The 26,131-nt window shown below is 51.3% G+C and overlaps 4 protein-coding genes across 6 annotated transcripts in view; 2 read left to right on the top strand and 2 right to left on the bottom strand.

Annotated features, from left to right (window-relative positions):
- LOC310670459 (major histocompatibility complex class I-related gene protein-like) overlaps positions 1 to 9,783 on the bottom strand; it is a 36,515-nt gene extending 26,732 nt beyond the window's left edge. Inside the window, exon 1 of the mRNA XM_083425852.1 lies at positions 9,748 to 9,783. Within this exon, the coding sequence (XP_083281978.1) occupies positions 9,748 to 9,768 (21 nt within the window). The 5' untranslated portion in view covers positions 9,769 to 9,783. The remainder of the gene's footprint in view (positions 1 to 9,747) is intronic.
- TAP2 (transporter 2, ATP binding cassette subfamily B member) overlaps positions 1 to 25,373 on the top strand; it is a 73,955-nt gene extending 48,582 nt beyond the window's left edge. For both annotated transcript variants that reach the window (XM_083425237.1, XM_083425238.1), the window contains exon 13: positions 24,785 to 25,373. The gene's annotated coding sequence lies outside the window, so the exon portion shown is untranslated. The remainder of the gene's footprint in view (positions 1 to 24,784) is intronic.
- LOC310670616 (class I histocompatibility antigen, F10 alpha chain-like) overlaps positions 11,522 to 26,131 on the bottom strand; it is a 90,054-nt gene continuing 75,444 nt past the window's right edge. Inside the window, exons 1-8 of one of the 2 annotated variants that reach the window (XM_083426215.1) lie at positions 21,840 to 21,954; positions 20,013 to 20,288; positions 17,945 to 18,220; positions 15,724 to 16,008; positions 15,009 to 15,113; positions 13,686 to 13,724; positions 12,514 to 12,555; positions 11,522 to 11,994 (exon numbers count right to left, since the gene is read on the bottom strand). In XM_083426215.1, the coding sequence (XP_083282341.1) occupies positions 11,912 to 11,994; positions 12,514 to 12,555; positions 13,686 to 13,724; positions 15,009 to 15,113; positions 15,724 to 16,008; positions 17,945 to 18,220; positions 20,013 to 20,288; positions 21,840 to 21,885 (1,152 nt within the window). In that variant the 5' untranslated portion in view covers positions 21,886 to 21,954 and the 3' untranslated portion in view covers positions 11,522 to 11,911. Of the gene's footprint in view, positions 11,995 to 12,513; positions 12,556 to 13,685; positions 13,725 to 15,008; positions 15,114 to 15,723; positions 16,009 to 17,944; positions 18,221 to 20,012; positions 20,289 to 21,839; positions 21,955 to 26,131 lie in introns of those variants that run through there. The other variant, XM_083426212.1, reaches the window with a different exon arrangement.
- LOC310672799 (ABC-type oligopeptide transporter ABCB9-like) lies at positions 21,985 to 25,373 on the top strand (the record flags this gene model as incomplete). The annotated part of the gene is made up of 4 exons (XM_083430457.1): positions 21,985 to 22,091; positions 22,803 to 22,987; positions 23,399 to 23,535; positions 24,550 to 25,373. The coding sequence occupies 4 exons, from the start codon at positions 21,985 to 21,987 to the stop codon at positions 24,739 to 24,741; spliced, it is 621 nt and encodes a 206-aa protein (XP_083286583.1). The 3' UTR covers positions 24,742 to 25,373.

Here is a 26,131-nt window from a genome sequence, read left to right as displayed (position 1 = left end):
AAGCCCAAATCGTCCGCCAAATGGCCGTTCTGAAAACTACCAAACCGCCCCCTTATGATGAGATTAGGGCGCAAGAAGAACAGCTGGACCGAACTCTAGTCCCGTTTTATTATCCTGAACCAAGGGCACCCCAGCCAGCCGGTGGGGGGGGAACGGGACCCGGGGCGGGAGCAGCTAGCCCCCCTTCGGCTACCCCGTCCCAGACCTCGCCCGCAGTGCCCCAACCTACTCCTAATCTGACCGCGCCCGGACAGGAGGAGACCAACACTGATTTAACTACGAGAACCCTACCCAACAGGCACCCCCTTAACGAGGAAAGAGAAGGGCCAGTCGCCAGCAGAACTCGAAATAGAGAGATCACTTTGAATGGAGAAGTGGAGGGCGCTTTCCCTTTAAGAGCACTGCCTATTCCACCAGCCAGGGAAGGAGACCCACCACGTATGGTCTTTACACACCAACCCTTCCTGACTTCAGACCTAATGAACTGGTCAGACAAGATGCCCTCCCTTCGCGACGACCCCGACAAATGCCACCGTCAGGTCGCCACCATTTTCTCCACCCACAACCCCACGTGGGCGGACGTCCATATGCTACTCGGAGCTCTCTTCAATGAGGCAGAGAAAAGAGAAATCCTAACCAAAGCCGGGGAAGCTCTAGCGCGGGAAGGCTACCAACCTAACCGACCCGCTTCGATGGCCCCTCTGACTGCCCAAACCCTACTCAATGACCCTGACTGGGATTACAACACTGCAAATGGCGCCTGGGGTCTAAAAATGTTCAAGAAAGCCATCCTAGATGGCATTAAAGCTGCAGGACAGCGTACAGTAAATTGGACCAAAGTCCAAGCCGTCCTTCAAGGACCGGATGAACATCCCTCTGACTACTATACCCGATTAGTCTCCGCGATCAAAACCTGGGGGGGAATAGACCCAGAAAGCCCCCAGCATGAAGTCATCGTTAAAGGGTTCTTTAAGGACCAAGCAACCCCGGACATAAGGAAGGCATTAAATGCACATCTGGGGTATGATGGGAAGACAGTGAGTGAGATACTGTCCATTGCCAAATCAGTTTTTAACAACAGAGATGAGCGGAGAAAGAAAGATCCAAAAATGGATCCCCCACGAGTGCTGGCTTATGCAGCCGGGGTCCCCCCTCCTAAAGAGACATTCAGAATGAGGGGACCCGGGAGACCAGACGACCGCGTCTGCTACAATTGCGACGAGGTGGGACACATCAGAAGATTCTGCCCCTTATTGTCAGAACAGACGAGAACCGAATATGGGGATTTCAGATCATACCGAGCAGACAACAGGGAGTCTACTTATCCCAAGTACAGGGAGCCCAATTCATTGTACCGATCCACTCAGACCCCATCCCAAGCCCAGACCACCGCGAGGCCACAACCACGACCCCGGAACCAACCCCAAAGTACAACGAACCCCTTCAACCAAGCAAATCGCCCCACCAACCCCACTCACGAAATGGTTATGGAAGAATATAACGAACATTGACAATTAGAAGCAGATCCCGCCTCTTTCCCCTTTCTTTGTCCGGTCCTGCAACTGTCCTCTACCGATCCGATTTGCACCATGCAAATCGATGGGCAACCCTACGATTGCCTCCTCGACACCGGGGCAACTTACTCCACCCTTACCAATAGCCATCTAGCTGCAGGGGAAGAAACCAGAACCGTGATGGGACTCGACGGAATCCCCCGCAACTGCCCCCTTTCCAAACCAGCAAAGGTGTCTGTCGGACCTTTATCCGTTAAGCATACTTTCCTACTGACATCTAGCCCCGTCAACCTTTTGGGGAGGGATCTGCTCTGTAAATTAAACGCAACAATCCAATGCGGCCAAGAAGGAATATATCTGCACATGCCAAACGACTCCATCTTTAACTTCCAGGGAGTCCTACAGGAGGCAAACACAAAAGCCATTGACCTCCCGCCTGAGCTCCTTGATAATGTCCCACCGTGGCTATGGGGAACTGAATCAACCTCAGTGGGTCTCTTGAAATCTGCGACCCCGGTGAAAATAAATTACAGAACGGATCAACCTTTCCCCTGTACCAAGCAATACCCCCTACCTCCTGAAGCGATAGACGGACTCACCCCCATGATCGATGAATTCTTGAAAATGGGAGTCCTAGTACCTTGCGCCTCCCCTTGCAACACCCCACTTCTTCCCGTCAAAAAACCCAATACGAATCCCGTCAAATGGCGCCTAGTACAAGACCTTAGGCTTATCAACTCCTTCGTCGTTCCCAGACACGCTGTGGTCGCGAACCCCCACCATCTCTTGAGCACCATCCCGGAGGGAACTGTGGTGTACTCTGTCATAGACCTATGCTCCGCTTTCTTTAGCATCCCCGTAGACCCAGAAAGCCAATTCCTATTCGCCTTCACCTGGCAAGCTAGTCAATTAACTTGGACACGGTTACCCCAAGGCTACGTGGAATCCCCAGCGATTTTCTCCGCTATATTGCACCAAGATCTGCAAGATGTCACTCTCCCCAGGGGTTCTGCTCTTCGGCTTTACGTAGACGATATTTTACTTTGTAGCCAAGACCCGGAATCTTGTAAAACAGATACCATAGCTCTCTTAACCATACTGGCGCATAAAGGACACAAAGTATCCCCTAAAAAGATTCAATATTGCCAGAAGGAAGTAAAATATCTTGGACATATCTTGGGAGAGGGCACCCGTGCCCTCTCCACAGACAGAATTGAGGCCATAACTAAATTACCTCTCCCCAAAACCAAACGGCAACTCAGGGGTTTCATCGGAATGAGTGGGTTCTGCCGAGCTTGGATACCCCGGTACGGAGAATTCTCACGCCCCCTCACGGCGATGACCCATGACACTGCCCCAGACCAACTGCAATGGACCGCTGAGGCGCTCGAGGCGTTTGAATCAATCAAACGTGAATTGAGATCCTCACCAGCCCTTGGACTCCCTGACTACAGACTACCCTTTTCGCTATTCGTCCATGAAAATAGAGGAGTAGCCTCCGGGGTCCTCACTCAGCCATTCCAAGGAAGAAACAGACCTGTCGCATACTACAGTCTTCAATTAGACACTACCGTAATGGGGAACGTGGGATGCCTGAGAGCAGTGGCTGCCGCGGCATTACTACTGGAAAAGGCTCAGGAAACCGTCTTGGGACACGAGTTAACTGTTAACGTCCCACACGCAGTGGCCACCCTCCTTAGTCTACAGGGATGTCAACGTTTCACCATTCAAAGGTTGAACAGATACGAGGCAATCCTCCTCAGCCCCTCAAACGTCACCATAAGGCGAGTAAACTCCCTCAACCCTGCAACCCTCCTGCCCCTTCCAGACGATGGTACCCCACACCACGATTGCTCACAAGTGGTTCGCCATGCTGAAAAGCCACGAGAAGACTTAGACTACCTCCCCTTAACGGACCCCGACCTCATCCTATACACCGATGGCAGCTCGAAAGTAGTTGGAGGGGAACGGAAAAGCGGGTATGCCGTTGTTAGCGACACAGACATTTTGGAAGCGCGCCCCATCCATGCAAAGTACAGTGCACAAGCAGCCGAGCTTATCGCCCTCATCCGGGCCTGCGAGTTGGGGATGGGGCAGCGAGTTACCATCTATACAGATTCCAAATACTGCTTTGGGTTAGTACATGCCACCGGGCAGATCTGGTTACAGAGAGGTTTCCTCACAGCTGCAGGCACCCGAATAGCGCATGCCCCCTTAGTGCAACGCCTTATGAATGCAATACACCTACCTGATGCCATAGCGGTGGTCCATTGTAAGGCCCACACGAAGGGGAGAGACTCCGTGTCCATGGGAAACCGTTGTGCAGATCGGGTGGCACAGGAAGCAGCCCTACAACCATTGACAGCTGATAATGAATTTCAAGGGCCTCAGATTCCCTCTGACATGGACTTTGAACAAATGTACAAGACGGCATCCGCAGAGGAGATAAAAGGATGGGAGGAACAAGGGGCACTCTTAAAAAACGGTGTCTGGTATCTCCCAGACAAGAGACTTTTAATGCCAAAGCTCTGGGTGCCGAAGCACCTGAGAATTCTGCATCAGTACACTCATTGGGGACGGGACAAGCTAATAGACTCTATGCAGCGCTGCTGGTATGCCTCAGGGTTAGCTGCCGCCGCTAAAGCGGCCGTGAAGAATTGCCATACCTGCCAAACCTTTAACCCCAAGCATAGCGCCAGATGCCCACCGGGTGCCAGACCATGGGCATTTGTCCCCTTTGAAAGCCTCCAAATCGACTTCATAGACCTGCCCCCTTGCCAAGGCTATAAACATGCCCTAGTCATCATTGATCAACTGACCGGGTGGGTGGAATGCTTCCCTGCCCGCCGAGCTACAGCCCACATAGTCGCAAAGGTCCTATTACACGAGATCATACCCCGGTTTGGAGTCCCTCGACACATAGATAGTGACCGAGGATCGCATTTCACATCCGACATTGTCCAGCAAATAGCCAAAGCACTAGGCGTAAAGTGGAAGCTCCACACACCATACCACCCTCCATCCTCGGGACAGGTTGAGAGGATGAACCAGCAACTTAAATCCCAGCTCGGAAAAATCTGTAAAGACTCAGGGATCAAGTGGGTCAATGCCCTCCCCCTAGTCCTGCACAACCTCCGAGCCTGCCCCCGTGGGAAATTGAACCTGTCCCCCTATGAACTACTTTTTGGAAGACCCTCCCCTGTATATAACACCCAATTTCCCCCATCTGAACTGGAAGTCGGAGAATCTGAACTAACAAAATATATAATGCAGCTCCAGAAGCAACTCATTGTTCTTCACAGATACGCAGCCGCCAGTCAGAACATACCTCTTGACCAGAACATTCATCAGTTCCAGCCGGGAGATTGGGTACTTGTGAAGACTTATCAGAAAGTACCCCTACAACCGACCTGGGAGGGACCCTACCAGGTACTTCTAACCACTCCAACTTCCGTCAAGGTAGCAGAGAAATCCGCCTGGCTGCACCACACCCGCTGCAAATCTGCTCCTCCACCCGACTCTGCCACCGGCGACGACCCCTACACTACTCCCCCGCTGACGACAGAGGACAACGACCTCGACGAGGACGTCGACCAACAGACCGGACCAGATCGGGGCACGAATCGGGCCCAACAGACCGGACCAGATCGGGGCACGAATCGGGCCCAACAGACCGGACCAGATCGGGGCACGAATCGGGCCCAACAGACCGGACCAGATCGGGGCACGAATCGGGCCCAACAGACCGGACCTGATCAACCCTCCACACCAACCTGCTGGACATCCGAGATTGTCTCAACTACCAACACCGGAGACCCTCCCCCAATCCGCCTCCGCCTGCGCAAAGCGCCCCCGCCAGCCGTTTGACAGCTCCGCCGTTTGACAGCTCTGCTTTTGACAGCTCTGCTTTGACAGCTCCGCTGTTTGACAGCTCCGCCGTTTGACAGCTCTGCTTTTGACAGCTCTGCTTTGACAGCTCCGCTGTTTGACAGCTTCGCCGTTTGACAGCTCTACGTTTGACAGCTCCACCATTTGACAGCTCTACCTTTTGACAGCTCCGCCGTTTGACAGCTCTGCTTTTGACAGCTCCGCTGTTTGACAGCTCCGCCGCTTGACAGCTCTACCTTTGACAGCTTCACCGCTTACCACTCCTTGCCTGACCATGCCCAACACTGAACTCGCAACAATCCCACTTCTCCCCTCCCTCCTCCTTCTTCACCTTTTCGCCACCACCACCCCGGGGGATACGCATGTTTCGTGCCCAGGACTACCAGTTGAGCACAAATACTTGGACTTTGGTATTGTTGACATGGTGAAGAAGGGAACATTGGACCGCCTTGGAGACTTCGACTTTTGTGTACCCGAGACCCGGGTCCTCCTCCGCCATTCTGTCCTACCTACCCTTACCGCACACCAAACATGGGAACTTTTCATCCGCTCCCCAACTTATACCCCGCTCGGCAAGTTCGTACTCAGCAGGGATGGCCCCTGGAATCGGGCCCGCTGTATAAATGGTTCTTACACGGTCTTCTCTGATGGCGAACCCCAGCAAACCCTGAATTGGACACTCATTGACAACGGAGGTGGTGAATCCGTTTATACCGACCGCAACCACCCCACCGACCGCCTCATACACGGATTCTATTGCCAAAGAGCCGACTCCGCACCCCGCCCCACCACCCTTCAGGGGATCTGCCTCCGAAGGTACTGCTGTGTGTGGGATATCGGCCTTGCCTCCACCTGGGACGGCAGAACGTACCTTGAAGGTTGGCATCACTCCACCACTTCGCCCCCTGAATGGGATACCTCCGGACCCCAACGATGTGGCGGACTAGCCACAAATGCCACACACCTCTCACGACAGGACCCCTTGTACCCCGCGGGAACCGCTCCTCGACTAAGGGGGGAACTGTCGACATCTCAAACCCCCACGAACGACCTGCTGTCCACCTGGCATTCTAACACATACGTCAAGTTGATTTCCGAAATCGCAAAACAGACCACAACCAGCGACTGCTGGATCTGCGCCAATACCCCTGCCCACCTCCACAGTGGCATTCCCTTCCTTGGAGTGCCCCTCACTCTACAACAGCACCTTTCCGCTAACGTGCAATCCTGGAATTTGACTGCCATCAACTTGACTCACCAATACATCTATTTAACTGGACCCACGAAAGGCGACATCTGTCGGAAGTTCAGCGGCAACGATCGGATGATCGGAGACAGCACCTGTAAGTACGTCATTGACATCTCCTTGAATGGTAGAATCACCCTGTGGCGACGGGGCACCCCCTTTATACACCCGGATTTCCTGTCTGCCTGGAAACAGGTACTGGACCTGCCCCGTTCCTGGGACCCTTCCCCAATTTCTCTGTGTTTCTTCCGTACCTTCCTTACTGGTCGTATAGACTCCTGCCTGCAGGGACTATTTTGGGTGTGCGGCCACCGTGGCTATACCTGGGCCAGCCCCCACTCCCGAGGCACATGCTACCTCGGACTCATCCTACCTGGAATCAGAGTAACCACAGACCTTCCCTCAGGAAGGAGACGTAACAAAAGGGCCAAGGACTTATCTGACCTGTCTGACGTGACCGCCAATGGGGAAACTTATGGCCGAGCCCTCTTCCCTGCCTATGGAGCCGGCTCCAACCACGTTGATATTCTCAAGCTGACAGACATCCTGCTGACTTTTATGGAAGAATCAAATGCGGCAACTCAGTCTATCCTAACTGAATTGACAGAAGTCAGGCAGACGGCTGTTCAAAACCGCCTTGCTTTAGATTTTATTCTGGCGTCGACAGGAGGCGTTTGTGCCCTTGTGGGAACAGAGTGCTGCACACACGTCTCCGACCAGACCCTGAACGTCACCGGCCATCTTAACAACATCCACAAATTAACTGACAAGCTAAGAGACATTCAACACGAGGGTCTATCTGACGTGCAACTCTGGAACTGGTTACCAGGATCAGCATGGCTCAAGCAGCTTCTAGGAAATGGGCTCCTGGTTATAATTACGGTAACTGTATGCATCGCATTTTTCTGCTGCGCTGTCCATTGTTTTCCACTCTGCTGTCAAACGTGCGGCTCCTGCTTCCCGCCTCCCCGCTTCCGGGACCCTGCACCTCACACAACGCTTCACCCTCACCGGGCGCCGCCACCGGGGACCACTTCAACCTTCATCGAGATGGAACCCCTCCGAACCCCACGCGACCCGGACTCCAGGTATGCCATGCCGGACTTCTACTAATTTGCGGAGAAAAGGATTGCACGGCATTCTCCGTTGCAATCTTATCTCCGAAGGGGGGAACTGTCGCAGGAAAAAACCCCCCCCCTTCCTTTTAACACACCACACACCGTAATGCACAAGCACTACACGAACACCCCACACATTTCCTGTTCCCGACCCAAGGGGTGCCCCTTCTAGAGGGACACCCCAGGAGCCCTCCGTACATAAGGAGGCGCCTTCTCCATTTCCTCAAATGGGCTCCCCGTACTCCGCTTCGCCCTATCTTCACCATTGGTAGACCGGGCGACCGAACTCGGGGTCAGCCGGCGGCCGCTTCAGCCAATCAGCGTTAGCGAACAGCGCTCCTAGTGGCGGCTACGCTGGTACTGCAGGCAGCGAGCGCCCGTCTCTTCGCTTTGACAGCTCACAAATACAAAGCTTCCGACTTCACTGAACCGTGACTGATCTAATCAAAATGTAGCAAGTTGCTTCCGACTGGCGAACTTGCTTTGAACTTCAAGGGCAACTTTCTTTATAAAATCACTATAAATCAACCGTACGTCGGATTTTCATCGGACCACTTTTATTCTACTCCATATTTCAAGGACTAGCTAAGGGGGGTGACCTGGAGACGGTCAGCCATAATCCCCTAAGCGAGCAGTCACGTATACGGCTACGACACCTGGTGGGGCATGGTAAACAAGATAAGCATCCTGATGGGCTCAGGCTCATCCCATCATGGACACAATTGAATGCATACGGTTGTATATTCAGAGCAGACAGCAACAAAGGGACCACGACCGGATTCCCCTCAGGGGGATGGAAACTGCACCCTTCCCTTTGTTATTCAGGACTGGCACATGGGAGGGGGAGAGGGAGACTCTGGCCAGGTGTCAAGGTGCTCGGATTACCTGCTCGACCCCTCCCTGACTCCTCCTGATTTTGATATATTCATGATGTCACTATGATGTATTTTCTGGAGGTGTAACTCAGGGGATTAGGAGCTAATAAAAGTTAGGGTCTCCCTTTGTTCTGGGCTTCCATTTTGCTTCACCTCGTGGGCGGTGGGAGTCCTGTCGCGACAGTCTTTTTCTTCAATAAAGACCAAGCCTACTGGCTGCTGTTTTGCTCCGAACTTACTCTGGTTGGTGTCTTGTTTGTCCAAGTGAACCCTCGGTACGTATTTCCGTTAACAAGAGGAATTAATATATAGATTTGGCTGTTTGTCAGGTGATGGTTTTGTCCCCCCTCACAAGCAGTGACTGGGGCTTGTTATGTATTGAAGTGCTCACCCTGGTCACCAGGGTTTTGTGTATATAGTTTTCACTCAGGTCCACGTCAGTTAATTTAGGCGGGAAACTCTGGGTTGTTGTTGTTACAATGTGACAGCTGGCTGCCTATAAAAGCAGGCCGGCTGAGCTGTTGAGTTCAGTTCAGTTCCAGCTCACTTATAAATAACCACTTGGAGGAATCTCTGTGTCGTCTGCTTTGTCAACCCACTACTTAATAGATCTAATCCACTCTTCCACTTCTCCCACCTCTTTCTGCTATAGAAACCGGCTGTTCACGGCTGAATCAGAGCAAACATCAACCAGGTCTTCTGCAGATTGATGTTTGCTCCGATTTAGCAGTAAAGAGTTGCTTTTCTGGGGGAAGCAGCAGGGCAAACAGAACATGGCTCAGGCCAGGGCTTTTTCCAGCCAGAACTCAGTTCCTTCACCTCTCAGGTGGGCACCTTTGCCATCCTAAGAGAATAAGGGCAGCCTTCATGGCGAGTTCCAGCACCCCTTTTTCTAGAAAAATAGCACTCTCCCCAGGGGCCCTAGAAGGCCTTCACACTCCAACAGCCCCAGGAGCTTCAACCACCTCCCAGTGAGACCAGACTGTCCCCAGTGGCACCTGGTAGCGGCATTATGAAATGGATGTTGCAATTCCCCCTCCCATCCAAATGCTGGACCCCATCTGGCGATGGTCCTTCTGCTACAATGCCATGGTCCCCCTACTCACCCGGGAAATATAAATCACCATTTCACCATTTCTTGTAGGGAATCCACTGGGGGCTGGCCACAGTCCGAGCCTGAGCACTTTCCACAAGAAATGAAATGCTGCTATGATTGACTGATTTCACAAAATGTATGTGCCGCCTGATGCCTTCTCAACTCACACATTTCAGTCAAAGGGGAGGAGGAAGAGATATTCCAACGCTGAATTTATTGACATTGAAAACCATTCATTTATTCTTTTTTTTAAAAAAAAAAAACTTTTCAGAAATTGTAAATGAGCAACATAAATGCAACATGCAAGGAAAAGTCAAACGTTACCTGCATTTCACCAGCAGGCCCTAAAATTCAGCAGTAAAATCCGTTTTTAAAAATCCCAGTCACAGTGGTAGTGTGGATCTCAAAAGGACACATCTGAGGTGCCAAAGGGCAGGGCAAAGAGGTGTGTTTTTAGCAAACAATAGCAGCTGTAAAGTGAAGGTGTCAGACCCCCCTCTGTGCGCAGAGATGCCACCATTTAGGAGCTGCCACAGATAACACCCTTTCCTGGGCCACTGGCACCTCAAGGGTCTGGGGCAGCACCAAGATCCACACTGAATTGCAGTCGGCACAATCTGATTTTGGTGTGGCAGAACTTTTTCCAGGGGAGTGGGAAGGAGGAGGAAGGGGGCACCTTAACAGACATGAAAACGGAAGGATTTGGGAGCTGGTGTGTGTAATGTAACAGTCAGTGTGCTGGACTAGGAGCTGGGAGACCAGGGTTCAAATTCCCCCTCACCCATGAAGCTCACTGGGTGACGTTGGGCCAGTCACGGCCTCTCAGCCTAACCTACCTCACAGGGTTGTTGTGGAGAATAAAACGAGTGGAGGAGAACCATTCAGGGTCATAGCTCAGGGCTGGAACCTTGCATGCAGACGGCTCCAGGTTCAATCCACAGCATCTCCAGGTAGGACCAGGAGGGAACCTTTTAGGAAATCCTGGACAGCCACTGCCAGTCAGTGCAGGCAGCCTAGAGCTAGATGGACCAATGGCTCTCTGACTCAGTGTAAGGCAACTTCCTCTCTTCCTCCTGTGACTCTCTCTCTGGGCAGAAGAAACACACTTCCAATCCCCACCCAATAATACATCACCCACATCGACGGGATAATGCCTTCAGCAGTATGAAATTAAAGCAGAGGACCAAAAAGGTCTGCACTGCAGCGGCCTCTTCTTGGGCCTGAGGACTAGAGGCACGTCCATTTGCCCTAGGACAGGGGTCTGCAACCCGCGGCTCCGGAGCCGCATGTGGCTCTTTTACACCTTTGCCGCGGCTCCGGGGCGGATACTAGCGAGGGGAGGAGGCCCATTGTGCGCCCCAACACTCCCCACTGTGGCGGGCACTGTACTGGATGTGACATCGCATGGGGGCGGTGCGTGCGTTAGTCACGCAACGTCCCGACGTCACCTTCCCGCCCGCTGTCAGATCGCGGCTCCGGAGATATATTTGTTTTAAATGTCGCAATGGTTTTGCAGCTCCCGTTTTTTTCCCCTTCGGAAACGGGTCCAAGTGGCTCTTTGTCTTAAAGGTTGCAGACCCCTGCCCAAGTTGTTCCCGCTCTCCTCCTCTGGGTTCAGCACCAACGTCCCGCCTGGCCAGGGCACCTCGGAACAGAGTTGGCAAGGAGGCCGGATGGCTTCTTCCCTGCGTCTGGAGCCCCTCTCAGCAGCACACCTTTTAAAATAGTTTGGGGGTGTTATTGGGTTGTGATTTTATCCTGTGAACCGCCCTGAGGCCTGCAGGTATAGGGCAATATACAAATTTAATAAATGAACAATAACAATGCCTGTCACGGGGCAACAAAAACCCCTTTCGCCCAATCCAGTCCGCAGCTGATAGCACCAAACCTCTTGGGCAACAGTAATTTGGCCCTTTTGCCTCGCAGTCTCCTTTTGCTGCTCCTTTGGTAGCAGGACGGCCAGTTTAAGGTCACTTAGCTGTCTTGAGAGGCTGAAATGGTTTTTGACTCCTCGGAGCTCAAATTCCTGTCGCTTTGTTCTTTTGTGTAGTCTGTTGTTTTCTCTGCAGAGGGGGAGATAGTTCTGGATGCCAACCACGTTCCCGTCTCAAAGCAGCCCTGAGGAACCGGTCAGCCTCTCCCCGCTGGGATGGGCAGGTTTGGAGGCAGACATTTCATAAAGGGAAGTGATCTGAAGGTGGCCTCCCTCCTTGTTGAAAATTCCTCATTTCTATTTCTGTGCTGCCTTGAATGTCCCCTGCAGGAGGAACAAGAGGAACAAGCAGGATGAAGCTGCCAGTATTGGGGCATTCGATGGCACAGAGGCCGCCTGCTCCAATCCCTTGACCTATCAAGCCACGCTAAAAATAAACATACTCAGAGCCAAGACTTAAGGTTTCCAGAGGAGGCTCCAGCAGCTCAGCCAAGCCTCTCAGTTTAGAGAAGGTGGGAAATACACAGGGACGCTAAGCAGCCCGGTCCGGAATATAAAGCCCTTCTTGTTCTTCAGGCCCTGGGTAGAACCCCTGGGCTTCTTGGGAGGAAGGGCGAGATATACACTGAATAATAATAAATTTAAAGTAACAGAGGAACAAGATCCTCCACAAAATCAGGCGGCACCAGAGAGGGGCTTGTGTGTGCAGAAGTTATTCTCACTTGCGGCTGACTCCAGATGGTTTTATCATTCCTAGAAAGTAGAAGCACCAAAAGAATGATCCCCTCCGCACGGAGGCCTGTTTTCAAGGTGGGCATCCATCCCCATCCATTCCCCACTTACCGGCGGAGGAGCTGGTGGAGCTGGCGGGCTCCTGGCTGCTTGCTGCAAAAAGGAGAAAATACAGAGAGTGCGTATCACTGCCGGTGTTTTAGGGAGGGAGTTCTCATTTCCACTTGCACCTTTCCCCTCTGCTTCCACACACACACATACCCCTCCAGGCCCCGTCAAGTCCAAATGTTAACGTACGTCTCCGTCTACAACCTCCTAAGATTATACAGTGAAATTGTAATCATACAGGAATAATAATTCAGGATGCTTTGTAACCATCAGTGCAGTTCTCCATGTGCAAATGATTTTGGAGTGCTCCAGTGTTGCCTTAAGTTGTGTTTTCTGTGAAGTCCCATTGTACGGAGCAAAACTCACACGCCAAGGCCAGCCCAATATGTTTTGACACCTGAGGCCGGCCCCAAAATGGCCTCCCACTCCCCACCAGGGAAGAAGGGGTGAGGGAAGATTTATACCCAGGGCATAGGGAGAAAGATTGACATGGGGATCTGCTGCCCTGCTGAATCCTGCCACCTGAGGCAGTCGCCTCCCCTTGCCTCCTGGGTGGGCTGGCCCTGTCATACACCATCCTCCTGAAACGGAAGTGCCTTGTGTTTTTCACTGTTCCTAAATGTTTAGCTTTTAGCCATGGACTGTGGCTAAAAACACACACTCTCCTTTCATGCTCACTGGGTGGTTACAGGATGCTGGAGACAGAGACCCTGCTCCAGAAATGGTGATGGGTCCTCTGTGACCCACAGGACCCGCCTGTGACCTCTGACCTAGAGTTGCCATACGTATTGGAAATCCATCCGGAGGGATTTTTACACTTTTAAGCTAATGTCTTGGGGGGGGGGGTGTTAAAAAAAACACACCTGTGTGCATGTGGGCGACATGGGCTCTGTCTCTGTCAACTCGTCCTCTGTTTTTTGGAGGGCGAGATCAACAACCTTTTCGGCTATCATGCAAATAAAAGCTCAACAACATGCCAGCCCTGCTGCGACCACTATATCACAGGCGGTTAGCACTTAGTGACTGCTATAAATCTCCAGGGCGAACCTGATGACTGAACCCTTGCCCACTCTGGCACCTGCGGTCGCCAATATAATCATGCAACAACTAAAATGCTTCCCCACTTTTTCAAAAACAAAAACAAATGCTTTTCAAAGGAAAAAGGAGTCACTCACTTGACGTTCTTTCATAGGCTGCTTTCATTCGTACTTTCTCTACAGAATAAGAAAACAGAATAAGAAAATCAGAACGGGGGGAGGATTCCAAATTTTGGCATTGCACAGGGCGCTGCTGAAATCTGACATTCCACTGCTGCCAGTTACATGTGGCCGGTGGGCAGAAACTGGCTAAGCAACCAGTGGAGTCTACTTTGCTGCTTCCTCTTCCCCCCATCACTTGCCCCAACATGAGATTGCAAGCAAGGCTTTCATGGTACTCAAGGCCTACAAGCAAAAAACAAACAAACAAACAAAAACAAACAAACAAACAAACAAACAGGAAGGGACACTTGGGCAAGCAGGAAGCCCAACCCTGCTGCTTGTTTTCTCTCTCCCCGCTTCAACAAAATATCATTTGGGGTGGAAGCGGGCAAACCCTTGTTGCTCCAGCAGCTGTTTTGCACTGCGCAGCAAGAAGGAGCTCGTTCTTGACCAAGGGCTCCGACTGCCTCCGAGACTCCAAGGAAGACCTTCACAGGTGCCATGCAAGTTTAATTCCTGTTCCCGGTCTCCATTGGCTGGCGAGGTATCTCTTTTTAATGTTATATGAATTGCTGAAAATGTGTTATGGTCCATTGCCCATGGCTGCCATTTTATTTCTGGTGCCCACAGCGCTTTCCTGACATTTGATATGTCCCCACTGTTCGAGAAGGGTTGGAAACCCCAGCTGTAGATCGCTACCATCACAGATCTACAGGACACACAGCGACTCAATTGCCAACAATTGTACTGTGGACTCAGTTATACAGCTCCAAATGAAACATTTTAAATGTGTTGTAAAGTGCAATATATTAATGACACCAGATGGCGAAAGTGAGCTATGCCAAATTCAATACCTTTTTCAATACGGTTTTTAAAAAGCATTTTCACAGCGGTTTTTTTATATGTGTGTAGATTCCAGCTTAGTATCCCTGTGCAAATTTGGGCTAGAGGTCAGGGATATTTGTGTCCCTGCCAATGTTGCTGGACTTTGGTTCCCAGCAGCCAGCATGGCTAACTATCAGGGATGATGAGAATTGTGGTCCATATCGGAGTCAGGAGGGCCACAAATTCTCCATCGTGGGTCTAGGTGACAGGTACTTGCCAGCCCCTTGGCATTTTGGAACCATTATTACATTATGTAACCCACATGAATCCTGCTTCCCAAACATATCAGAATAGGGGGCAGGAGGCAGTGGGGAAGAACAGTTAGGGTACTTTCTGGTTGGTGTTCCACAGGTCATTTATGGGGTGGGGGAAGCTTGTGACAAAACCCAGCAAATCCATCCAGTGTTTACTTACTGCGGACAAGGAAGATCACAGCAGCCACCACAGCCACTCCCACCACAGCAGCCACCACGCCCCCGACAACGTTTCCCAGAGTGGCAAAAGAATGGCCTCCCTTAGCTAAAAGCAAACAAAAGATATTTCTGTTCAGACACTGGTGGCAGCTCCCAAACCCTCATCCATACATCCCGCAATCTTTTTTTTTGAGGAGAGATTCTGCGTACCAAATCTGAGACCTCCCATACGCAAAACAATGTGCTATGGCAGTGCTCTCTAGAAAGCCCTCTCCTCCAAGGCAACCACTAGATGGCTTCAGAGAACCTCATGGGACACCACATAATTATAAACCGGTAAGATTTCTCACCTCCCAGAGAGGGTCCCTCTCCTTCCAATGATTACTCTTCAAACTCCACTCTTTGAACACCACGCCCTCCCCACTTCCCTGAACCTAAATCACATCTCCTCCTTTGCACCCCCAAAGTATGGACGATGTCACATGGAGTATTAGCCTATGATAGCACTGGAGTCTCTCGTTCGACTCTGGGTGCACGTTCTACTCCTAGAATCCAGCAAAGAAGGCCATCCAAGAGGTTGGATGATCATCTGTCATGGATGCTTTAGCTGAGATTCCTGCATTGCAGGCGGGTGGATTTGATGACCCTTGGGGTCCCTTCCAACTCTATTGTGATTCTCTGACTCCTCCTCCTGCCCCTCTCCTGTCGTTCCTCACCAGGCTCCTCCCAGGCCAAGACCAGAGGCTGTGTTAGGCTGACATGCTCTATGTGGCAATGATAGCGGTTCCTGTCCTGGGGGTCCACGTCAATGCTGAGCCAGGCGTGGTAGGTCCCGTTGGAATTGGGAGCGACGTCCCTGCGGAAAGTGGCATGCTCCATGACCTTCCCGTTCATCCTCCAGGTGGTGTCAATCTCTCTGGGGTAGAAGCCATAGGCCTGGCAGATGAGGGACTCCTGGCTGTCTGGAAGGGCCTGACGCGTCACCTTCCCCACTGGGAGCTCTGCCAAAAACAAAGGAACCTCTCCAGTAGCTGGCAGGATGGATGGTGCATTCACGTGGTCATCCAGCGCCATCCTGACCTGAAATTCGATTACTGATGCCTTCAACATCCCCAAGAGATGACAAGGTCAGAAGAGAGAAATTATCAACTTCCCTTGTGTTTCGTCAGACTTACAACTCCCTGTCCTCCACAAATATGCTTAAGGTCTTTGTAGTGAATATCATCAATAGATGAATTGACTGATTATGTCCCCATAGATCTTCCACTGTGAAACCTTTGTCCATTTTTAAAAGAAATTATTCAGACAAACCCCATGGGTGTCCCTGCTATGGGCCTGTGATACCCAAAGCAATCTGAAGCCCCTGTGTGGCAGTTGCGGAGACTGAAGGTCCCCACTTCCCCACAATTGTCTAAGTCCCCCCCACTTCAGGGTTTTCCCCAAAGCAATCTGAGACTGCGCCTGCATGAAGCTAACTTCTCCTCTGCCCTCTTCATGCCTCTCCTGGTTCTTTGAGATCAGGGAGGAGGGGAGCTGGTCACAGCAGGAGGGTGAGACTCCCTGGATTCTTCAGCAGCCTGCCTCGCTTCTGTCTCCCGGCTTCCCTCCTCTCCCCAGCCTCCGCTTCTGCCTCTGGTTCTGGACTGCTCTCTGCCACAGCCTCTCCCAGCTCACTAAGCCCTGTTACCTCTTCACATTCTGACACTTCCCAGTCTTCTCCCTATTCTCCCTTTGATCGTTCATCATTGTCCTACCACCACTCCCTGAGCTCTGAGCCTTCTTCTCTTGAGGGTTCCTCAGCTGGTTCCTCCCACCAGTCCTCTGCATCCAGCCAGCCCATGACACCCACACACCCCAAACCCCTCAAATGTCTCATTTATTTTTACCAACCATAAACTCTTTTTATACTTTTGACACGCAGTCCAAAGACTGCTTCAGCTCCCGGAGTTGCTCATGGGTCAATCTGTCCCTCTGACCCACAATTATCAGCCACCCCCTTCTAGGCAGATTTGGGCTTCTTCTTCTTCTTTTTTTTTTAATATCAACACCCACACACTGTAGCCTGAAGTGACCCACTCCCAGACTTCCTTCCTGCACAAAACAGAGTTTTGGTCTGAAATGTGATGTGGGTGGAGAAATAAGTAGCGAAATCACGACTCCACCCTCCAACAAGAAAGGCGATTCAGACTCAACATCAGGAATAACTTTCATAAAGATAAATTCAACAGTGTAAATAAGTTTTGATGGATGTAATATTGGAATACTGAATGGCTTAGTTCATGTAAAATATGCAGGGATTTACGGTATGCAAAATGAACCATGGAAAGAGAAGGAGGGAAGTCATTGATGTTTTAAGGCTGTTTAAATGAATATTCTAAAATGTAAAACAGGAAAAATTAATAAAAATTATATATATACAGTAGTACCTTGGTTCTCGAACAGAATGCTTTCTGTTCTGTTCAACTCCTGGAGCTGTTCATAAATCAAGCTGCGGCTTCCGATTGGCTGCCGGAGCTTCCTACAGCCAATCGGAAGCTGCAGAAGCTGCACCAGACATTTGGCTTCCCAAAATCGTTCAAAAACTGGAACACTCAACTCTGGTTTTTGATCATTCAGGCGCCAAAACGTATGAGTTCCAAGGCGTTCAGCAACCAAGGTATGACCGAATATTTGTAAAAAAGGAATAACTTTCCAGCAGCAAGAGCTGTTCAACAGTGGAACTGTCTCCCTCAGGAGGTGGTGGACTCTCCTTCCTTGGAGGATTCTAAGCAGAGGTTGGATGGCCCTCTGTCCTGGATGCTTTAGCTGAGATCCCTGCATTGCAGGGGGTTAGACTAGATGACCCTGGGGGTCCTTTCCAACTCTACAACTCCATAATTCTACCATTCGATGCATTAGCCCTCCTCCCCACTCCCATTCCCCACCCACCCATCTCACCTGTCCTCAGCAGAGTTTCATTCCCGTAGTCCAGGTATCTCTGCAGCCACTCAATGCATTCCTCCTCCAGGTAGGCCTTCCGGTACTGCTTCTTGGCCAACTCTGCAACCCACTTCCTCTTCATCTCTTGGGCCCCTCTGTCAGCTGCCGTCCAGGTGAGGGTCTCCTTCTCAAAAGTGAGGAAGTCCCTCCCATCGTAGCCGTACCGGTAATACCCTTCTTTGCGCCCGTCTGGGCTCAGTTCACAGCCGTACATGAGCTGCAGGGTGTGGAAGCCTGAAAGAGACCCCCAAGAGATCAATGGGGGGGGGGGGCAACAGCACCAGAGCAAGATTTCTATCCCATGTTAAGCCCCACAATAACAACAAAAGTAAGGTAAAGGTAAAGGACCCCTGGCCATAAGGAAGAATTGATGCTTTTGAATTATGGTGCTGGAGGAGACTCTTGAGAGTCCCATGGACTGCAAGAAGATCAAACGCATCCATTCTTAAGGAAATCAGCCCTGAGTGCTCACTGGAAGGACAGATCCTGAAGCTGAGGCTCCAAGACTTTGGCCACCTCATGAGAAGAGAAGACTCACTGGAAAAGACCCTGATGTTGGGAAAGATGGAGGGCACAAGGAGAAGGGGACGACAGAGGACGAGATGGTGGGACGGTGTTCTTGAAGCTACCAGCATGAGTTTGATCAAACTGCGGGAGGCAGTGGAAGACAGGAGTGCCTGGCGTGCTCTGGTCCATGGGGTCACGAAGAGTCGGACACGACTAAACGACTAAACAATAACAAAGGACCCCTGGAAGGTTAAGTCCAGTCAAAGGTGACTATGAGGTTGTGGTGCTCATCTCCACCTTCAGGCTGAGAGACCTGGCGTTTGTTCACAGACAGCTTTCCAGGTCTTGTGGTCAGAATGACGGAAACCAGAGTTAACGGAAACACCGTTTACCTTCCCAATGCAGCAGTCCTTATTTATCTACTCGCACTGCCATGCTTTCGAAGTGCTAGGTTGGCAGGAGCTGGGACAGAGCAACGGGAGCTCGCCACATCGCCATCTGCATCCCTTAACAACAACAATCATAATACTAAACAAGGCACACATCCCCCTCAGCCTTACTGATGTGGTCCAAAGGAAAGCAGAGCAGGATGTTTGGCACCAGCTTGGCTGCAGGTGTTGCCCACAGGAGTCATACAAGGCGCCATCCCAACGCCTTAGGGACTATGCTCTGGATGTGTGTATGGTTTACTCTGTAGCCTTTTCTCCTCCTGCAGCTATCCCACAAGGCAGTGGAGGTTTAGGATCAGGATTCTCCTTCTCCTAGATGGGCTCCCTTCCCAGGTGGATGAGCCCCATCTGCCCCTCACTTCCCTCTATGGCAGGGGTAGGCAACCTAAGGCCCGGGGGCTGGATGCGGCCCAATCGCCTGCTAAATCCAGCCTGCGGATGGTCCGGGAATCAGTGTGTTTTTACATGAGTAGAATGCATCCTTTTATTTCAAATGCATCTCTGGGTTATTTGTGGGGCCTGCCTGGTGTTTTTACATGAGTAGAATGCATCCGTTTATTTCAAATGCATCTCTGGGTTATTTGTGGGGCATAGGAATTCTTTTTTTCTCTCTTCAAAATACAGTCTGGCCCCCCACATGGTCTGAGGGGCAGTGGACCAGCCCACGGCTGAAAAAGGTTGCTCTACGGCATGTGCAACCCCCCCTTTTTGACCATTGGACCCACTCTCGGTCTCATCTGCTCAACCCACTAGAGCCTGTCTTCGCATGCAGGGGACGTCCCTAACTCACCGAGGTTTTGAGACCCATCGGCTCCCCTCCCCTGATTCCCAGGATTATGGCTGCTGTCACAGGTTGAAAGCTTCTAGGAGCCACAGGTGAGAGCCGAGTGCAGGTGGGGACCAAAGGTGGGCAAACGACCCCAGAAGGAGCCTGACTGGCAGGGAGAAAGCAGCTTATCCCTGATTAGGAATCACTAGTCTCCCTCTCAAGTCACCATCTCCTGCCCCTGGAAGGGACAAACCTGGCAGAGAGAGAGGGAGACTGAGCTCCCTTCCTGCCCTCCACTCACCTTTGCTCTGGTTGTATTGATCCTGTAGGTCCAGCAGGTACTGGCTAAATTTCATATCCAGCTTGAGGAATTCCTGGGTGCTCTTTTCCCAGTACTGAGCATTGTCCTTCTCTGCTTTCAGCATCCAGGAAACTTGGGGCACAGCCTTCTCGGTTTCGCTGTCATACTTAACAATGGGCTGGTGGTCCACGTACCCCCCAGCAATGAACAGGGGCAGCCCCTGACTGGGCCCTGACACCCCCGTGCATAAGTAGCGCAAGGAGTGACTGGAGCAGCCTAGGAAGGACACAGAGAGGGGGCGGGGGCAGAGCTTCATATATTTATTTGCCAAATCCTTATTTCCTTATGAATAGCCTTTGGACTATAATGTAACTTAAGTAGAAAACTCTATTTAGAAATATTTTTCCTGGAAAAGCATTTTATTTTTCAAATCCGATTTAAATAAAAGAAATCCGACTTAATTTTTTTTAAATCTGATTAAAAAATAATAATTAACATTTATCCACCCTGGTTTGTAATAACTTGTTGTTGTTTAGTCGTTTAGTCGTGTCCGACTCTTCGTGACCCCATGGACCAGAGCACGCCAGGCACTATTAGTAATACAGTGGTGCCTCGCAAGACGAAAAGAATCCGTTCCGCGAGTCTCTTCGTCTAGCGGTTTTTTCGTCTTGCGAAGCAACCCTATTAGCGGATTAGCACTATTAGCGGTTTAGCGGCTATTAGCGGCTATTAAAGGCTATTAGCGGATTAGCTGCTAAAAGGCTATTAGCAGCTTAGTGCCTTAGAAAAAGGGGGTGGGGAGCGGAAAAAAACCCCCAGGAATCGCAAGACATTTTCGTCTTGCGAAGCAAGCCCATAGAGAAATTCGTCCTGCGAAGCGCATTGAAAAATGGAAAACCCTTTCGTCTAGCGGGCTTTCCATCTTGCGAGGCATTCGTCTTGCGGGGCACCACTGTAACTAATACCTAATAACCAATATTCTAAAAGCTTCAGTGAGTTCATCGATAGAGATCTCAAAGTATTCCCAACGAAGCCTGAGGCCTTTATATTTTCTTGCAACTTGATCCACCAGCACACGATTTTTAAAAGCCAAGGTTTCAACAAAATGATCACCATTTTGTCTACCCTCTCCAGCTGGGATCATATTAGCCAGTTTACAACAATGCAGGCTAACGTCCCAATATTGAGTCAGCTAATCAGCGAGAGGCCAGGATCAGATTTTATTCCATTGTAAGCAATGATTATATGGGCTGCACTCGGTCAGTAAAGGACCATCATCTCCCCATCGCTTGTCCCTGAGGCATCTTTCATAGGCTAAGCAAAAAAGCTAATGAGCCCAGGGGGAGGGTTTGTCCTCTGCTGAGTTCAATGTCTTTAGTAACACCAACCCAAAGCTTCCTTATAAAAATATTTATTTATTTATTTACAATGATTTTTCTTTTTTAAAAAAACGACCAGGTTGCCCCCTCCACTTGCCGGGATTCTTAAGTGGGGAGAGGACAGCTGTGGCTGTCAGGTCCTGCTTTGGGGGTTCCCCCTGGGGCATCTCCGGGGGGGGGGGGCGCTGGGAGACCACAGTTCTGGACTACGATGAGTCCCCTCTGGCTGGATCTCCCCACTGAATCCCAGCCTGGCTTTTGGGGGGAGAGTAGGTCTCCAGAACAGCAGGGAGGGTAGTATCTCCTGCAGATGAGAATATCAGGAGGAGGAAGGAGAGACTAGAAAGCGGACTGGATCCGGATCAGGCGGTGGGCAACCCCTCCGCTCTCTTTCTACATTCTGCCCACCCCGACTTGTGGCACTCAGGGGTACTTGGGGGGTACTCACCGAAGCAGCCCCCCAACAAGAGGGGGAGGAGAAGCAGCCGCCCCATCGGCCATCCCCCTCGCCCCACGCAAAGCCGCTCCTGCCCAGAGGAGGAAGCCCCCCCCCCCCGCAATCCGGAGCAAGAGGTGAGATGGGCGGGGCCGAGATGGATATTCGCCCAATGGGAAAGGAGCCCGGGAGCTGCGGTGGGAAAGCGAAACTGAAAGTTCTCCGCCGGATGACGCGTTTGCGGGGAGGGGAGGGGAAAGTCAGGCAAGGAGGGGAGTCCACGGCGAGGGGGTGGGGTGGGCAGAGATGTGCCCTTATTTTGGACGGAGAGGCGGGCAGAGGGGACTTCTCTGCAGCGCTCGTTTTTTTCTTCTTCTCCCCCCCGTATTGTACTCTGTGAACTGCTCTGAGATCATAGGATGGAAGGGCAGTCTATAAATAAACAAAACAAATAGATTAATTGAAAAAGCAAAGCTTCGCCCTATATGTCAGCACACCCTGTATTTGTCGCCTCTCTCTCCATAGCCAAGAGGGGGAGCGAGGGAGGGGCAGCCCACCCCAAAAGAAATCAATAAAGGTAAAGGCCCCTGACAGTTAAGTCCAGTCGGGAACGACTCTGGGGTTGCAGCGCTCATCTCGCTTTACTGACCGAGGGAGCTGGCGTACAGCTTCCGGGTCATGTGGCCAGCATGACTAAGCCGCTTCTGGCGAACCAGAGCAGCGCACAGAAATGCCGTTTACCTTCCCGCCGGAGTGGTACCTATTTATCTACTTGCACTGGCATGCTTTCGAACTGCTAGGTGGGCAGGAGCAGGGACAGAACAACGGGAGCTCACCCCGTTGCTGGAATTTGAACCACCGACCTTCTGATCAGCAAGTCCTAGGCTCGTCTGCAAAGAGGCTCTGTAACTTGTGTTTCCCTCCTGGCTCTGGAGGAGGGGAATCGCAGCCCTGGTTTTTCCTCCTTTCCCCTAGTTGTCACACTTCATTCTGCCTGCAGGTGGCGCTGGTGGGACAAGAGCCCGTCCTCTTCTCTGGGTCCATATGGGACAATATCGCCTATGGGGTGCAGGGTTGCAGCCAGGAAGAGGTGGCGGCTGCGGCAAGAGAAGCCAACGCCTTAGGCTTCATCAGTGAGCTGGAAGGAGGGTTCGCCGCAGGTGGGTGAAATCTCTTTCCTCCCGTCTCCTCTTGTCTCTGCAAAACTCCACACTCCTTCCAGAAAAGGCAGCTGGCCTGATTCTTACTCTCTCTTCTCCCCGCTGAGATAACATGAATTTCTGTGGCTCACTGACTTCCTCCAGGAAAATTGGTGGGGCTCCAGTCTCTTGTGACGAGTGAGAATTCCGGACTCTGAGCCTCAGCTCCTCTTGTCACTGTGCCCGACCTTCCACCCAATTGCTCACTGCATCCCATCGAATGAACCCAGGAGTTCGGGATCCTCCTTTACCTGCAACTCGCCTTTTGCACCCCTGCCACCACTCCCACTCCTCTGGCAAACAGGCTTTCTTTAGTCTGGCGGTTTTCCCCCTCTTCCCACCCCTCCCTTTCTCATTCCTGCCTCCCTGCAGATGTCGGGGAGAAGGGAGGCCAGCTGTCCGCAGGGCAGAAGCAGCGCCTGGCCATCGCCCGGACCCTGATCCGGAACCCCAAGGTCTTGGTGCTGGATGAGGCCACAAGTGCTCTGGATGTGGAGAGCGAAGCTGCCGTGAGTATCAGGGAGGCGGGGGAGGAATTGTGGTTGACATGAGAAGCATTAGCCATGAGTGGGTGTGGTGCTTTTATATTATTGTAGGGACTGTGGTCTAAACCACTGAGCCTCTTGGGTTTGCCAATCAGAAGGTTGGCAGTTCGAATCCCCGCAACGGGGTGAGCTCCCATTGCTCGGTCCCTGCTCCTGCCAACCCAGCAGTTCAAAATCACACCAGTGCAAGTAGATAAATAGGTACTGCTCCGGCGGGAAGGTAAACGGCGTTTCCGTGTACTCTGGTTTCCATCACGGTGTTCTGCTGCCCCAGAAGCGGTTTAGTCCTGCTGGCCACATGACCCGGAAAGCTGTCTGTGGACAAACGCCGGCTCCCTCGGCCTGAAGCGAGATGAGCGCCACAACCCCATAGTCACCGTTGACTGGACTTAACCATCCAGGGGTTCTTTACCTTTGCCTATGTTATTGATATTTATAATATTGATAAATGGACTTGCATTTTCCAGTGCCAGTCAGCTTTTAGACCTTATCCTTTCAGTTTTTTCCATCATTATTTTTCCAGTTTGGCCAACCTTAGGATGACAAAATTATATCTATCCTGGGCCGCATGTTATTCTGCCACCCAAATGCTGGGCTACCTAACATGGGCAGGGTAATAATAATAATAGTAAATAATAAATAATAATAATAATGTGGAGCACTCAAAGTTCTATATCCTTGTGTGGGAAAACAGCAGGATTCATAATGCTTACAAACATCTCTCTCAATCTCTCTCTTACACACAAACAGCCAGTGGTTAGTGTGTTACACTGGGACGCGGGTTCAAATCCCCACTCAGCCTTGAAGCTCACTGGGTGAACTTGAGCCCATCCCTGCCTCTCAGCCTCGGCTACCTCGCAGGGTTGGGAGGAAGAGCCCCATATACGTCACCTTGAGCTTCTTGGAGGAGGGCTGGGATAGAAACCTAATCAATCAATAAAATAAATCTAAGAGGGGGTTTCTGGCTTCTTCCCCCAGATCCAGCAGTCACTGAGGAGCGGCCAGGCCAGGGCGGTGCTGGTGATTGCTCACCGGATGCAGACGGTGGAAAATGCGAACAGGATCGTCGTCCTGGAGGGTGGGGAGGTTGTGGAGGAGGGGCCGCACTCTGAGCTGATGAGCCGGAGGGGCCCCTATTACCGCCTGGTGCAAAGGAGCCAGGCTGAGTGACCTCCGCACAAGCTGACTGGTCTTCTGGGATCCCCCTCTCGAGGTGGTCATGTGTGTGGCATAACTGTGTTTGCCTTCTGCTGAGTGGGACCTTGGACCACAGCCCCAAAGTCCTGCCATGATGGGGCTCCCAAGAGACTCACCTAATTGGCTGATCCTTTCTGAGTGCAGAAACTCTGGCTTAGCAAGAAAAGTGGGTGTGAGCCCCACTTTGCAGAGCAATGAAGTGGGGTGCGAAAAGGACTGTGTAGCACCCCTTGTGATCACTATGCAGCTGTTAAATAGCAGGCAATTTGGAGTATCAGTGTTTGCCCTAGGAGAACTTAAGCTGTGACTTTGAAAGTCTTGTCCCCAAACTCCCATTTTTGAAGCCCCCCCTCCCAAAGCTTCTTTCTAAGTAGCTCAGAAGCCCTACTGAGTTCAATAGGGCTTACTCCTAGGTAAGGATTTCATCTTGAGTTGCTTAAATAAGGAGTCTGGCTTCTTTCCCAATCCTGTCTCTTGGTCCCGTATGTCTTAGGTGTTTCTGAGTATGTTGTAAAAATATCTTAAGGCACTTTTGGTCTCTTGCTGTTGACTAGCCAGGACTACGATGGCCTGAAAGTGGTGTTTTGCAAAATAAAATGTGTGCACATAACTCTTTGAAGTTTGAAATTTTGTGTCTCTGGGGGGTTGCAGAATGATGCCTCTTCTCGGGTATGGGAACACAAGAGGCTGCAGGATTAGGCCAAAGGGAGCTCTGGTCCGGGGCTGGACCCACACAGGATCTAGGTGCTTAAAGGACCCATTGGTCTGTCAAATGGCTGCCAGTTTCCTCAGCAAGAGGAGATCCTGCTTTCAAGGGGGGAACAGGAGAAGCTGCCTTATACAGAGTGAGGCCATGTAGCTCAGTGTTGTCCACTGACTGGCAGAGGCCTCCGGGGTTTCAGGCAGGAACCTTCATCTCAGCCCTAACTGGAGAGGCCAAAGATGGAACTCAGAACCTTTAGCTACAACAAAATTACCAAGAGATGAATCCATTTATTCACTTCCTGGAGACGCTGAAAGACATTCCTGTTTACCCAGGTGTTGGGTAGCTGACAGGTGCTGTCCAAGGCTGGGCAATATACCATCCAAAAACCATTCTGAAGTCCATATCTTATCAGTTTCAAAAATTTTGACCTAGCAATGTATTTCTGACATAAACGGCCTCGGCCCAGTATACTTGAAGGAGCATCTCCACCCCCATCGTTCAGCCTGGACACTGAGGTCCAGCTCCGAGGGCCTTCTGGCGGTTCCCTCCCTGCGAGAAGTGAGGTTACAGGGAACCAGGCAGAGGGCCTTCTCGGTGGTGGCGCCCGCCCTGTGGAACGCCCTCCCATCAAATGTCAAGGAAATAAACTATCTGACT

The sequence above is a fragment of the Podarcis tiliguerta genome, assembly GCF_965153285.1.
Source record: "Podarcis tiliguerta genome assembly, chromosome: 2".
Lineage (NCBI taxonomy): Eukaryota > Metazoa > Chordata > Lepidosauria > Squamata > Lacertidae > Podarcis > Podarcis tiliguerta.
The sequence above is the reverse complement of the archived record's forward strand: the minus strand, read 5'-3'. Positions and strand labels throughout refer to the sequence as shown.